This window comes from Pyrgilauda ruficollis, unplaced genomic scaffold, assembly GCF_017590135.1.
Source record: "Pyrgilauda ruficollis isolate IOZ18807 unplaced genomic scaffold, ASM1759013v1 scaffold731, whole genome shotgun sequence".
Classification (NCBI taxonomy): domain Eukaryota; kingdom Metazoa; phylum Chordata; class Aves; order Passeriformes; family Passeridae; genus Pyrgilauda; species Pyrgilauda ruficollis.
The window spans coordinates 2,914-18,373 of NW_024529167.1; the positions used below are offsets into that span (position 1 = coordinate 2,914).

The window sequence follows — 15,460 nt, forward strand, 5'->3', positions numbered from 1 at the left end:
ATTTTTGGGGTTTCCCATTCCCAGAATTTTTGGGGTTCAATATCCCGGAATTTTGGGTTCAATATCCTGCGATTTTTGGGGTTTCCCATTCCCAGAATTTTTGGGGTTCAATATCCCGGAATTTTGGGTTCAATATCCTGCGATTTTTGGGGTTTCCCATTCCCAGAATTTTTGGGGTTCAATATCCCGGAATTTTGGGTTCAATATCCTGCGATTTTTGGGGTTTCCCATTCCCAGAATTTTTGGGGTTCAATATCCCAGAATTTTGGGTTCAATATCCTGCGATTTTTGGGGTTTCCCATTCCCAGAATTTTTGGGGTTTCCCATTCCCAGAATTTTTGGGGTTCAATATCCCGGAATTTTGGGTTCAGTATCCTGGGATTTTTGGGGTTCAATATCCCAGGACTTTTGGGTTCAATATTCCCAAATTTTTTGTTTCCAATATTCTGGAACTTTGGGGTTCAATATTCCCAAATTATTTGGGTTCAATATCCCGGAATGGTTTGGGTTGATTATTCCTGAATTTTTGGGGTTTCCCATTCCTGGAGTTTTTGGGGTGCAATATCCCAGAAGTTTTTGGGATTCACATTCTGGGATCCTTTGTGTTCAAGATTCCCAATTTTTTTTGTGTTCAATATCCCGGGATTTTTGGGTTTCCCGTTCCCGGGATTTTGGGGGTTTCCCATTCCCGGAATTTTTGGGTTCAATATCCCAGGATTCTTTGGGGTTTCCCATTCCCGGGGCTTTTGGTGTTTCCCATTCCTGAGGTTTTTTGGGGTTTCCTGTTCCTGGGGTTTTTGGGGTTTCTCATTCTCGGGATTTTTGCATTTCCCATTCCTGGGGTTTTGGGAATTTCCCATTCCCAGAATTTTTGGGTTCAAGATTCCCAATTTTTTTGGGTTCAGTGTCCCAGGATTCTTTGGGGTTTCCCATTCCCAGGGTTTTTGGGGTTTCCTGTTCCTGGGGTTTTTGGGATTTCCTGTTCCTGGGATTTTTGGGGTTTCTCATTCTCGGGATTTTTACATTTCCCATTCCTGGGGTTTTGGGGGTTTCCCATTCCCGGAATTTTTGGGTTCAATATCCCAGGATTCTTTGGGGTTTCCCATTCCCGGGGTTTTTGGCGTTTCCCATTCCTGGGGTTTTTGGGGTTTCCCATTCCCGGGGTTTTTGGCGTTTCCCATTCCCGGGGTTTTTGGCGTTTCCCATTCCCGGAATTCGGGCTCCCCATTCCCAGGACAGGACAACGGCTCCGTGGGGATCGGGATCCCAAAGTTCCTTTCCCACCTGAGCGATTCCCAATCCCACAGACTCACCTATTATGGGATGGAGCGCGGAGAGCGCCAGGAGCAGCAGCGGGGCCGGGATTCCTGATCCCATTCCTGATCCCTTTCCTGATCCCGATCCTAATCCTGATCCTCTTCCTGATCCTGATCCCGACCCTGATCCCGATCCCAATCCTAATCCCGATCCTATTTCTGATCCTGATCCCAGTCCCAATCCCAATTCTGATCCCAATCCTGATCCTGATCCTAATCCTGATCCTCTTCCTGATCCTGATCCCAGTCCCAATCCCGATTCTGATCCTAATCCTGATCCCGATCCTATTCCTGATCCCAATCCCACTCCTAATCCTGATCCTGATCCCAGTCCCAATCCCGATCCCGATCCCGATCCCGGTGCCGGTGCTGATCCCGATCCCGTTCCTGTGGAGAAGGAGAAATTCCAGGGTCAGGGTCTGGAATTGGGGTTGGGGAAAGCGGGAATGGGGTGGGAGAGGGGAAAGGGGAAAAATGGGAAAAACAGGAAAAAGGAAAAGGGGAAAAGGAAACGTTCCTGAAAACCCACCGGGATCCCGAAAATTCCACCGGGATCCAGGGAAATGTTCCCAAAAATCCGCGTGGATCCAGAGAAACATTCCTGAAATTCCATTGGGATCCCAAAGATCCTCCGGGATTCACAGAAATATTCCCAAAAAAATCCACCATGATCCCATAAATCCTCTGGGATCCCAAAAATCCTCTGGGATCTGGGAAAACATTCCCATAAACCCACCAGGATCCCAAAAACCTACCGGGATCAGGAAAAACGTTCCCAAAAATCCACCAGGATCACAAAAATCCACTGGGATTCTGAAAATCCACCAGGATCCAGGGGAATATTCCTAAAAATCCACGTGGATCCAGGGAAACATTCCCGAAAATTCACTGGGATTCCAGGAAACATTCCCAAAAATCCACCCGGATCTTGAAAATCCACTGGGATCCAGGGGAATATTCCCAAAAATCCACTGGGATCCAGGAGAATATTGCCAAAATTCCACCAGGATCCCAAAAATACTGCAGGATCCCAGGGAAGATTCCCAAAAATTCACCAGAATCCACAGAAACTGGGACGGAGGGAAACGTTCCCAAAAATCCTCCGGGATCCAGGAAAATATTCCCAAAAATCCACTGGGATTTGGGGAAATGATCCTGAAAATCCACTGAGATTGAGGGAAATATTCCCAAAAATCCTCTGGGATTCCAGAAGTCCTCCGGGATCCATGGAGATGTTCTCAAAAATCTACTGGAATTCAGGGAAACATTCCCAAAAATCCACTGGGATCCCAAAAATCCACCAGGATCTGGGAAAACTTTCCCATAAATCCATGGGGATCCTAAAAATCCACCAGGATCCACAGAAATGTTCCCAAAAATCCACTGGGATCCAGGGAAATATTCCCAAAATTCCGCTGGGATTGAGGGAAATGATCCCAAAAATCCTCCAGGATCTCAAAAATCCCCCGGGATCCCCGCCCGGATCCCAAACCCCACCTGGCTCCGGAGCCGCTCCCGGCCGGAGGCGCCGCCCCGGGAACTTCGGCCCCGGAGACGCCGGAATTCCAAAGGGCACCGGGAACGGGGAGGGCCGGGAGTGGGGATTGGGGATTGGGGGATTGGTGGGATTGATGGGATTGGGGATTGGGGTTTATGGGACTGAGGTTTATGGGATTGGGGTTTATGGGATTGATGGGATTGATGGGTTTGGGGGATTGGAGTTTATGGGATTGGGGATTGATGAGATTTGGGATCGATGGAATTGATGGGATTGAGAGGACTGGGATTGATGGGGTTGATGGGAGTGGGGGATTGGGTATTTATGGGATCCCATTTTATTGAGGGGATGGGGAATGGTGGGATTGATGGGATTGGGGATTGGGGGTTATGGGACTGAGGTTTATGGGATTGGGGTTTATGGGATTGATGGGATTGATGGGGTTGGGGGATTGGAGTTTATGGGATTGGGGATTGATGAGATTTGGGATCGATGGAATTGATGGGATTGAGAGGACTGGGATTGATGGGGTTGATGGGAGTGGGGGATTGGGTATTTATGGGATCCCATTTTATTGAGGGGATGGGGAATGGTGGGATTGATGGGATTGGGGTTTATGGGTTTTATGGGATTGGGGATTGATGGGATTGATGGGATTGGAGTTTATGGGATTGGGGATTGATGAGATTTGGGATCGATGGAATTGATGGGATTGAGAGGACTGGGATTGATGGGGTTGATGGGAGTGGGGGATTGGGTATTTATGGGATCCCATTTTATTGAGGGGATGGGGAATGGTGGGATTGATGGGATTGGGGTTTGTGGGATTGATGGGATTGGGAAATGATGGGATTGATGGGATTGATGGGATTTGGGATTGATGGGATTGGAGTTTGTGGGATTGATGGGATTTATGGGATTTGGGATTGATGGGATTTATGGGATTTGGGATTGATGGGATTTATGGGATTTGGGATTGATGGGATTGGGGTTTATGGGATTGATGGGATTGGGGTTTGTGGGATTGATGGGATTGATGGGATTTGGGATTGATGGGATTGGGATTGATGGGATTGATGGGATTGATGGGATTGGAGTTTATTTGTTTGGGGTTTATAGGATTGATGGGATTAGTGGGATTGGGGTTTATGGGATTGGGATTTGAGGATTTTGGGGTTTATGGGATTGGGGGATTCGGTGGAATTTGAGGAATTTTGGGGATTTTGGTGGCTTTGTCGTAAAACCCTCCGGGGTTGGGGAAAAGAGGGTCAGGATTTTTTTTTCCCAAGGAATTTTCTTGGATTTTGAGGGAAATTCTGGGATGAGAAAAAGTGGGAATGAAGGAATTTCGGTGTTGGTTCAGTGGGAAAAGTTTGGGATTTTGATCCTCCTGACCCTTAAAAATTCCCTTAAACATTTTTTAAATTCTCTAAAAATTCCCTAACAATTCCTTAAAAATTCAATTTAAATTCCCTTTAAATTATTTTTTTTAAATCCCTTATAAATTTATTTTTAAATTCCTTAAAAATTCCCTTTGAATTCCTGGAAAATTCCTTTAAAAATCCCTTTTAAATTCCTTTAAAATCACTTTTAAATTCCTTAAAATTCCATTAAAAGTCCATTAAAATCCCTTTTAAATTCCTTTAAAATTCCATTAAAATTCCATTAAAATCCCTTTAAAATTCCCTTAAAATTCTTTCCAAATCCCGTTAAATTTCTTTCAAATTCCTTAAAATTTCCCTTTAAATTCCTTTTCAAATCCTTTAAAAATCCTTTCAAAATCCTTAAAATCCCTGGAACCCCAATCCCCCAGGGATCCCAAATCCCTCCGGATTCCCAAATCCAGCGGGAATTCCACATTTCCCATCATTTTCCCACCTTTTTCCCCTTTTCCCGCCTTTTTCTGTCCCTCCCCCACCATTTCCCGTCTCTTTTCCACGATTTCAATTCCATCATTTTCTACCTTTCCCCTCTTTTTTCCCCAAATTTCCCATTTTCCCCCATTTTTCCCCATTTTCCTCCAATTTCCCCCCAATTTTCCCACCTTTTTTCCAAGCTTTTCCCATTTTCCCCCAAATTTCCCACCTTTTTCTTTCCCATTTCCCCCCAAAATTCCCATTTCCTCCCCTTTTTATCCCAATTTTCCCCCCAATTTTCCCATCCCTTTTCCTATTTTTCCCAGTTTTTCCCATTTTCCCCCCATTTTCCCATTTTCTTCCAATTTCCCCATTTTCCCCCAAAATTCCCATTTCCCCCATTTTTCCCGTTTTCCCCCATTTTTGCCCTAATTTTCCCACCTTTTTTTCCCATTTTCCTCATTTTTCCCCATTCCCCCCCATTTTCCCCAAAAATTCCAATTTCCCCCCATTTTCCCCCATTTTCCCGCCCCCCCCCCACCCACCAGACCCAAACGGGGAAAAAAAGGGAACCCCAGGTGTGGCCAGGTGTTCCCAGGTGTGTCCAGGTGAGCTCAGGTAACCCCAGGTGAGCCCAGATGTGTGCAGGTGAGCCCAGGTGAGCACAGAGAACCCCAGGGAACCCCAGGTGTGTCCAGGTGTGCCCAGGTGAGCTCAGGTAACCCAAGGTGTGGCTCCCTGCCCATCCCAGGTGTGCCCATCACTGTCAGATGTGCCCATCACCTGTCCAGGTGTGCTGGGCCCATCCCAGGTGTGCCCATCACCTGTCCAGGTGTGCCCATCACTCTCCAGGTGCTTCCAGCCCCTCCCAGGTGTCTCTATCCCATCTCCAGGTGTTTCCACCTCGCTCCAGGTGTTCCCAGCCCATCTCCAGATGTTCCCCTCACCTGCCCAGCTGTCTCTAACCCACGTCCAGGTGTTGCCCTCACCCGCCCAGGTGTCCCCACCTCGCTGCTGGGGGATCGGGAGTCACCTGTGGGGCTCACCTGGCCGCTCCCACTCCCACCTGTGGGGCTCACCTGGCCGCTCCCGCTCTCACCTGCAAAGCTCACCTGGCCACTCTCACCTGAGAGAGCCACGTGGCCACTCCCACTCTCACCTGCAGAGCTCACCTGTGCCCCTCACCTGTCCCCGCTGCCCCGCCCAGGCCCCGCCCAGGTACCTGAGCACCTCTCCAGGTGGGCAGCGCCGCGCGGGCTGGGGGTGGAGCAGCCCCCGCAGCAGCGCCAGCCCCGCCCCCCCCAGCCCCCGCCAGGTGCGCGGCGGCCGCGGCAGCGCCTCACCTGCGCAGGTGCGGCCGTGCCACGCCCGGAAGCGGCGGAAGGCGGGGTCGGAGCGCGCAGGTGAGGCCCAGGGGAAGGCGCCGGTGAGCAGCGCGAAGAGCAGCACGCCGAACGCCCAGGTGTCCGCCGCGGGCTCCAGCCGCCGCCGCCGCGCCTCACCTGCCCGCAGGTGCAGCAGCTCAGGTGCGGCGTAAGGGGCGGGGCCGGGGGCGGGGCGCACCTGCCAGCCCTGCACGCGCGTCAGGCCGAAGTCGCCGAGCTTGACCAGGTGACACTCGCGGTCGAAGGCCAGCACGTTGTCCAGCTTCAGGTCGCGGTGCACCAGGGCGTGGCCGTGCAGGTAAGACAGGGCCGAGCACACCTGGGCGGCGCAGCGCTTCACCTGCGGCTCCGGGAGACCCACCTGGGGACGGGGGACACACCTGGGGTCACCTGGGGACTGGGGACACACCTGGGGGTCACACCTGGGGACGGGGGACACACCTGGGGGTCACACCTGGTGGCACCTGGGGACACACCTGGGGCACACCTGGGGACAGGTAAAACGCCTGCGGGCAGCTGGGGGCACACCTGGGCTCACCTGGGAGGGTTCACCTGTGGCTCAAGGAGACACAACCAGGGGCACACCTGAGGTCACACCTGGGACACACCTGGGAGGGGCAGTGATTCACCTGTGGCTCAGGGAGACCCACCTGGGCATGGGGGACACACCTGGGGGCACCTGGGGCACACCTATGGGGTCACTCAGTGTCACCAGGGACAGGGACACACCTGGGGGCACCCAGCACTGTCACCCAGCCAGTGCTGTGTCACCTGAGAGGTCACCTGAGCACACCTGTCCTCCCACGCAGGTGCAAAACTGTCCCCTCTTCCCACTCACCTGTCCCTCACCTCACACCTGTCCCTCACCTGTCCCACCTGCCCCACTCACCTGTCCCACCTGTCCCACTTACCTGTCCCACTCACCTGTCCCTCACCTCACACCTGTCCCACTCACCTGTCCCTCACCTCACACCTGTCCCTCACCTGTCCCACCTGTCCCTCACCTGTGACTCACCCCAGGTGTGAGCAGCCCACACAGGTCCCCGGCAGGTGTGAGCTCCATCCCTTACCTGTCCCTCTCACCTGTCCCTCACCTGCCCCACCTGTCCCTCACCTGTGACTCACCCCAGGTGTGAGCAGCCCACACAGGTCCCCCGCAGGTGCGAGCTCCTGGGCGAAGCCGAACTCCGTGGGGGTCTCGAAGGCGAGCGGCAGCACCTGCAGGCAGGTGAGCGCCCCCCGCAGGCACAGGTGAGTGCAGAACTCCCGCAGGAAGCCCCACCTGGGCGTGCGCTCCTTGGAGAGCAGCTTCAGCGCCACCTGCGCACCTGCACAGGTAACGGCTGGGTCAGGGAACACACCTGGACAGGGAACACACCTGGGACAGGTAACGGCTGGGTCAGGGAACACACCTGGACAGGGAACACACCTGGGACAGGTAACACAGCTGGGTCAGGGAACACACCTGGGACAGGGACAGACACACCTGGACAGGTAACACAGCTAGACAGGTAACGGCTGGGTCAGGGAACACACCTGGACAGGGACAGACACACCTGGGACAGGGAACACACCTGCACAGGCAACGGCTGGGTCAGGGAACACACCTGGACAGGGACAGACACACCTGGGAGAGGGACAGACACACCTGCACAGGTAACACAGCTGGGTCAGGGAACACACCTGGACAGGGAACACACCTGGACAGGGAACACAGCTGGGTCAGGGACGAACACCCCTGGACAGGGAACACACCTGGGCCACACCTGCACAGGTAACAGCTGGGTCAGGGAACACACCTGGACAGGGACAGACACACCTGGGACAAGGACAGACATACCTGGACAGGGAACACAGCTGGGTCAGGGAACACAGCTGGATAGGTAACAGCCCTGCACAGGTAACACACCTGGGACAGGCACAGACACACCTGGGACAGGGAACACACTAGGATAGGTCAGTGCCACCAGTGCCCAGGTGGCCCCGGGGGTGGGGGTGGCCCCGAGTGTCCCTAGGGTCCCCAAGAGGGGCCCAGCTGTCCCCAGGGTGCCCCAAGGGTCCCCCAGCTGTCCCCAAGGGTCCCCCAGCTGTCCCCAAGGGGGGCTCAGGTGGCCCCGAGTGTCCCCAGCTGTCCCCAGGGTGGCTCAGCTGTCCCCAAGGGTCCCCCAGCTGTCCCCAGGGTGGCCCAGCTGTCCCCAAGGGTCCCCCAGCTGTCCCCAAGGGGGGCTCAGGTGGCCCCGAGTGTCCCCAGCTGTCCCCAGGGTGGCCCAGCTGTCCCCAAGGGTCCCCCAGCTGTCCCCAAGAAGGGCCCAGGGGTGGCCCCGAGTGTCCCCAGGGTCCCACAGATGTCACCAGAGTGCCCCAGGGTGCCCCCAGCTGTCCCCGGGGTGTCCCCGCTGTCCCCAAGGGGCCCCAGGGGTGGTGTCCCCCAGCTGTCCCCGGGGTCCCCCAGCTGTCCCCAAGGGTGCCCCAGGGTCCCCCCCCACCGTCCCCAGGGTGTCCCCAACGTCCCCCCGCTGTCCCCAAGGGGGCCCGGATGGCCCCGAGTGTCCCCAAGTGTCGCCGAGGGTGGCCCAGCTGTCCCCAGGGTCCCTCAGCTGTCCCCAAGGGTGGCCCGGGGGGTGCCCCAGCTGTCCCCGGGGTGTCGCAGGTGTCCCACCTGTGTCCGGGCGCTGTGGCTGTCCCCAGGTGTCCCCGCTGTCCCCTGTCCGTGTCCCCCCCGCTGGCCCCGCGGTTGTGACTCAGAGTTTCCCGTGCCCGCGGTGCCACCGCCCCGCCGGGATTGTCACCTGCGCGGCGACAGCGCGGGGACAGCGCGGGGAGAGTCCCCGCTAATTAACCCCTGTAGCAGCTCCGGTCATTAATCATCCCTGTCATTAATCATCCCCTGTCATTAATCATTCCTGCTAATTAACCCCTGTAGCAGCTCTGGTCATTAATCATCCTGATCATTAATCATCCCCGCTAATTAACCCCTGTAGCAGCTCCGGTCATTAATCATCCCTGTCATTAATCATCCCCTGTCATTAATCATTCCTGCTAATTAACCCCTGTAGCAGCTCTGGTCATTAATCATCCTGATCATTAATCATCCCCGCTAATTAACCCCTGCGGGAGTCCCGCTCATTAATCATTCCTGGTCATTAATCATCCTGGTCATTAATCATCCCCGCTAATTAACCCCTGTAGCAGCCCCGGTCATTAATCATCCCCTGTCATTAATCATCCCCTCTAATTAACCCCTGCGGCAGCTCAGCCCGCTCATTAGTCATCTTGGTCATTAATCATTCATGGTCATTAATCATTCCCTGGTAATTAATCACTACTCCGTAATTAATCATTCCAAGGTAATCAATTATTCCCGGTAATTAACCACACCCAGTAATTAATAATTCATCCCAGTCCATCCCGCCCCTGTCGGGCCGAGCCGCGGCTCATTAACAGCGCCGGTAATTAACGCCCGCCGCTAATTAACCCCCGCCCTGCCGCCACAGACCATCCCCGGTAACTAATCATTCCCGTAATTAATCATTCCCTGGTAATTAATAATTCATCTTAGTAATTAATCATTCCTGTAATTAATAATTCCCTGGTAATTAATAATTCCCTGGTAATTAGTCATTCATCCTAATAATTAATCATTCCCTGCTCATTAAGAATTCCCTGGTAATTAATAATTGGTCCCGGTCATTAATTATTCCTGCCGGTCATTAATCATTCCTCATGGCAATTAATCACCCCCGGTAATCAATCCCGGCTCATTAATCATTCCTGCCGGCCATTAATCACTCCCCGGTAATCAATCCCGGTAATTAATCACCGCTAATTAGCGCAGCCACAGGTGGCCGGGGGGGGGAGGGGCGGCCCCGAATTCCTCCCGGGTCAGAGCGGGGAGCGAGCAGAGCTCCCAGTGCGGACCAGTACGGACCAGTATAAACCAGTATGGACTGGTGCGGACCAGTATGGACCAGTATGGAACCAGTGCGGACCGGTACAGACCAGTATGGACCGGTGCGGACCAGTACAGACCAGTATGGAACCAGTATAAACCAGTACGGAGTACCCCAGGTACCCCCCTGGCACCCCCCAGGGACCCCCAGGTACCCCCGGGCACCCCTCACCTGGGCAGGTGAGCTCAGGTACCCCAGGTACCCCCGAGGTACCCCTGGCACCCCTCACCTGCGGGCACAGGTGTGCACGGGGCAGGGCACGGGGTCCCCTGGACCAGGAGCACCTGGGGGGTTCCAGGTGGGCACCAGGCACCTCCAAGGCGTGCCCAGGTGGGCACTGGGCACCTCCAGGTGGGCACTGGGCACCTTCAAGGTGTGTCCAGGTGGGCACCAGGCACCTCCAGGTGGGCACTGGACACCTCTGACATGTCCAGGTGGGCACTGGGCACCTCCCAAGGTCTCCAGGTGGGCACTAGGCACCTCCTAGGGGGGCTCCAGGTGCACCTCTGTGGGCTCCAGGTGGGCACCGGGCACCTCCAGGTGGGCACTGGTCATCGCCAAGGTGTCCAGGTGGGCACCGGGCACCTCCTCAGGGGTCTCCAGGTGGTCAGAGGGCACCTCTGATGTCTCCAGGTGGGCACTGGGCACCTCCATGGTCTCCAGGTGAGCACTGGGCAGTTCTGACGTCTCCAGGTGGGCATCGGTCACCTCTGAGGTGTCCAGGTGGGCACTGGTCATCTCACTGGTCTCCAGGTGGGCACTGGTCATCTCATTGGTCTGCAGGTGGGCACTGGTCATCTCCGTGGTCTCCAGGTGGGCAGCGGTCACCTCTGAGGTCTCCAGGTGGACATTGGGCAGCTCTGTGGCCTCCAGATGGACGTGGACATCGGTCACCTCCTCTGTGGGTTCCAGGTGGGCATCGGGCACCTCCGACATGTCCAGGTGGGCATCGGTCACCTCTGACGTGTCCAGGTGGATATCGGTCACCTCTGCGGTCTCTAAGTGGACATTGGTCACCTCTGTGGTCTCCAGGTGGACACTGGTCACCTCTGAGGTGTCCAGGTGGGCATCGGTCACCTCTGTGGGTTCCAGGTGGACACTGGGCAGTTCTGAGGTCTTCAGGTGGACATCGATCACCTCTGAGGTCTCCAGGTGGACATTGGTCACCTCTGACCTGTCCAGGTGGGCATCGGTCACCTCTGCGGTCTCTAAGTGGACATCGGTCACCTCTGACCTGTCCAGGTGGGCGTCGGTCACCTCTGCGGTCTCCAAGTGAACACTGGGCAGTTCTGAGGTGTCCAGGTGGACATCGGTCACCTCTGAGGTGTCCAGGTGGACATCGGTCACCTCTGAGGTCTCCAGGTGGACAGCGGTCACCTCTGAGGTGTCCAGGTGGACATCGGTCACCTCTGAGGTGTCCAGCTGCTCATTGGTCACCTCTGAGGTTTTCAGGTGAGCACTGCGCAGCTCTGAGGTGTCCAGGTGGACATTGGTCACCTCTGAGGCGTCCAGGTGGACATCGGTCACTTCTGAGGTCTCCAGGTGGACAGCGGTCACCTCGGTGGTCTCCAGGTGGACACTGAGCACCTCTGACATGTCCAGGTGGGCACTTGGCACCTCTGAGATCTCCAGGTGGACATCGGTCACCTCCGCGGTCTCCAGGTGGACACCGGGCACCTCGGTGGCCTGGAGCTGGACATTGGTCACCTCAGGTGGTGCTGGAAGCACCTGGAGCTGGACACCTGTGCCACCTGAGGGTGGTGGCAGCACCTGGAGCTGGACGTTGGTGACACCTGAGGTCAGCGGCAGGGCCTGGAGGTGGACGTTGGTGACCTCACCTGCCTGGAGCTGGACACCTGTGCCACCTGAAGGTGGTGGCAGCACCTGGAGCTGGACATTGGTGACCTCAGGTAGCGATGGCAACACCTGGAGCTGGACATTGCTCACCTCACCTGCCTGCAGCTGGACACCGGTGACCTCAGGTGGTGCTGGCAGCACCTGGAGCTGGACATTGGTCACCTCCGAGGGTACCGGGAGCACCTGGAGCCGCACCCCTGTCACACCTGCACCTGTCACACCTGCACCTGTCACACCTGCTCCTGTCACACCAGTCACACCTACACCTGTGACCCCTGACAGACCTGTCACACCGGTCACACCTGTCACACCTGCACTTGTCACACCTGCCACACCTGTCAGCTCCCCGCCTTGCACCTGGACATTGGTGACCTCTGGGGCCACCGGCAGCACCTGGAGCTGGACACCTGTCACACCTGTGAGCCCTGTGACACCTGCGCCTGTCACCCCTCTCACACCTGTGAGCCCTGTGACACCCACACCCGTCACACCTGTCACACCTCCACTTGCAACACCTGTCACACCTACACCTGGGATGCCTGTGACACCTCTTATGCCTGTCACACCTGCCACCCCTACACCTGTCACACCTGCACCTGCCACACCTGTTATACCTGTCACACCCGTCACACCTGTCACACCTCCACTTGCAACACCTGTCACACCTACACCTGGGATGCCTGTGACACCTCTTATGCCTGTCACACCTGCCACCCCTACACCTGTCACACCTGCACCTGCCACACCTGTTATACCTGTCACACCCGTCACACCTGTCACACCTCCACTTGCAACACCTGTCACACCTACACCTGGGATGCCTGTGACACCTCTTATGCCTGTCACACCTGCCACCCCTACACCTGTCACACCTGCACCTGCCACACCTGTTATACCTGTCACACCTGTCACCCCTGCCACCTCAGCCACCTGCAGCTGCAGCCCCGCTGCCGCCCCCTCCTGCCCGGCGCCAGGTACGAGCAGGACGCTCTGCCAGGTGCGCTGCCCCTTGCCCACCTGCGCCAGGTGCGGCCGGGCGGGGCCGGGCAGCAGCAGCACCTTGCGGGGGGAGGCGACACCTGGAGGCGGGGCTCTGGGGGCCGCGGCGCACCTGGGCCGCTCGTGGCCGGGCAGGTGTCGCGCCAGCCCCGAGCCGTTCTTGAAGCTCTTGCCGCAGGTGAGGCAGCGGTGGGGCGGGGCCGGGGGCGGGGCCGCCGTCGCCGTCACCTCTTGCTCGGCGCAGGTGAGCCCCAGCGGCCTCCAGAGCGGCTCAGGTGAGGCGGCGGCGGGCGGGGCGGGGCCCTGCAGGTGCCGCTGCAGGCAGGTGTGCGAGGCCAAGGGCGCGGCGCAGGCGGGGCACTGCGGGGCGGGGCCGTGACACCTCTTATGCCTGTCACCCCTGCCACCCCTACCCCTGTCACCCCTGCCCCTGCCACACCTGTTATACCTGTCACACCTGTCACACCTGCACCTGCCACACCTGTTATACCTGTCACACCCGTCACACCTGCTATACCTGTCACACCCACACCTGCCACACCTGTTATACCTGTCACACCTGTCACCCCTGCCACCTCAGCCACCTGCAGCTGCAGCCCCGCTGCCGCCCCCTCCTGCCCGGCGCCAGGTACGAGCAGGACGCTCTGCCAGGTGCGCTGCCCCTTGCCCACCTGCGCCAGGTGCGGCCGGGCGGGGCCGGGCAGCAGCAGCACCTTGCGGGGGGAGGCGACACCTGGAACGGGCAGCAGCAGGTAAGCGGCGGCGGCGGGCGGCGGCGGCGCAGGTGCGGCAGCGCCAGGTGCGCGGCGCGGGGCGGGGCCGTGCGTGCGCAGGTGCCGCTGCAGGTAGGCGGCCATGACGAAAGCCTTGGGACAGGCGGGGCAGCGGAAGGGCCGCGCCGCCGAGTGCGTGCGCCGGTGCAGGTGCAGGTTGGACGAGTGCGTGAAGCTCTTGCCGCAGGTGCCGCAGGTGTACGGCCGCTCGCCCGTGTGCACGCGCAGGTGCTGCCGCAGGTTGGTGGCCTGGGCGAAGCCCTTGCCGCAGGTGCCGCAGGTGTGCGGGCGCTCACCCGTGTGGGTGTGGCGGTGGCGCCGCAGGCTGGAGGAGTTCTTGAAGGCCTTGGGGCAGGTGGGGCAGCGGTAGGGCCGCTCACCTGAGTGCTGCCGCAGGTGGTACTGGTAGTGCGACGCCCACTTGAAGGTGAGGCCGCACTGGGCGCACCTGAAGGCGCGCAGCCCCGTGTGCACGCGCAGGTGAGTCTGCAGCAGCGAGGAGCGCTTGAAGCTCTTGCCGCAGGTGGCGCAGGTGTAGGGGCGCTCACCTGTGTGGCCCCGCAGGTGGTAGAGGAGGGCGGAGGAGCCCTTGAAGGCCTTGGGGCACTCGGGGCACTTGTAGGGGCGCTCACCTGTGTGGCTGCGCAGGTGATGCGCCAGGCGCGAGGACCAGCGGAAGGATTTGCCGCACTCCCGGCAGGTGAAGGGCTGCTCGGGGGCACCTGCGGGGGGCGCCGCGCCCGCCATGGCCGCACCTGGGGGGACACGGCCGCAGGTGAGAGCCTCACCTGGGACAGGTGAGAGTCCAGACCGGGGACAGGTGAGAGCCCAGATATTAAACATGGGGACAGGTGAGAGCCTGCACCTCACGCAGGTGAGAGCCCAGGCCTGACACAGGTGAGAGCCCAGACCGGGGACAGGTGAGAGCACAGACCGGGGACAGGTGAGAGCCTGCACCTGACACAGGTGAGAGAACAGACCTAAGACAAGGACAGGTGAGAGCCCAGACATGAAACATGGGGGGCAGGTGAGAGCCCAGACCCAGCCCAGGTGGGCAGGTGAGAGCCCAGATGTGAGACACAGGCACAGGTGAGACCCCAATCCCGACACGGGGGGACAGGTGAGACCCCAAACCCGGCATACAGGGACAGGTGAGAGCCCAGACCCAGCCCAGGTGGGCAGGTGAGACCCCAGACCCAAATCATGGAAACAGGTAAGACACCAGTCACAGCATGGGGCAGACCTGGGGCCAGGTGAGACCCCAGACCTGAAATGGGGGGACAGGTGAGACCCCAGCCCCATCCCAGGTGTGCAGGTGAGACCCCAACCCCAACGGGGGGCATGGCCAAACAGGGGGCGTGACTAAGCCCAGTAAGCCCCGCCCCTCCCTATAGGCCCCGCCCCGCCCCTTTCCCTCAGCCCCTGCAGGCCCCGCCTCCTCCAGGCCCGCCCCGCGCAGGCGCCGCCGCCGCGGCCCCGCCGCTTCCTCCTCCTCTTCCTCCTCCTCCTGCCCCTCTCCCCGCTCACCTGCGGGGCTCGCGGGGGCTCCGCCGGGGCCGGAGCCGGGCCAGGACCGGGGTCGAACCGGGCCAGAACCGGGCCCGGCGCCGCCGCCGCCGCCGCGCAACTCCCGGGCCGCGCCGCCTCACGAGGCCACACCCCCTCCGCCTCACGAGACCACGCCCCCTCCGCATTCCCGCCTTCGCCGCCGCCAATCAGGCCGCGCCTCATTGGGCCAGGCCACGCCCCTCCTCCCGGAAACGCGCGGGGTGCACGCTGGGTAATGTAGTCCCGAGCCCCATCCCGTTCCAGCGGCTCTTACTGGG

The 15,460-nt window shown here is 58.4% G+C and overlaps 2 protein-coding genes across 2 annotated transcripts; both read right to left on the minus strand.

The window, feature by feature from the left end:
• Positions 1–5,842: 5,842 nt before the first annotated feature.
• LOC121363592 (uncharacterized serine/threonine-protein kinase SBK3-like) lies at positions 5,843–10,433 on the minus strand (the record flags this gene model as incomplete). The annotated part of the gene is made up of 5 exons (XM_041486031.1): positions 10,397–10,433; positions 10,235–10,289; positions 7,896–7,912; positions 7,181–7,383; positions 5,843–6,416 (listed from the first exon to the last, which is right to left on the minus strand). Coding segments are annotated over exons 1-5 (886 nt in total), but the record flags the coding sequence as incomplete, so codon positions are not given.
• Positions 10,127–15,248, minus strand: LOC121363591 (zinc finger protein 628-like). The gene is made up of 5 exons (XM_041486030.1): positions 15,162–15,248; positions 13,388–14,422; positions 12,495–12,767; positions 11,953–12,353; positions 10,127–11,910 (listed from the first exon to the last, which is right to left on the minus strand). The coding sequence occupies exons 2-5, from the start codon at positions 14,379–14,381 to the stop codon at positions 10,489–10,491; spliced, it is 3,090 nt and encodes a 1,029-aa protein (XP_041341964.1). The 5' UTR covers positions 14,382–14,422; positions 15,162–15,248; the 3' UTR covers positions 10,127–10,488.
• Between the last annotated feature and the right edge of the window lie 212 nt (positions 15,249–15,460).

Excerpts from the sequence above, each read along its gene's own strand:
- LOC121363591 (XM_041486030.1), bottom strand. The coding sequence starts at position 14,381 with ATGGCGGGCGCGGCGCCCCCCGCAGGTGCCCCCGAGCAGCCCTTCACC. Across the intron at positions 12,768-13,387 it reads AACAGGTGTGGCAGGTGTGG|GTGTGACAGGTATAACAGGT; the intron begins GTGTGACAGGTA and ends CAGGGGTGACAG. Across the intron at positions 11,911-11,952 it reads TCCAGCTGCAGGCAGGTGAG|GTCACCAATGTCCAGCTCCA; the intron begins GTGAGCAATGTC and ends TCGCTACCTGAG.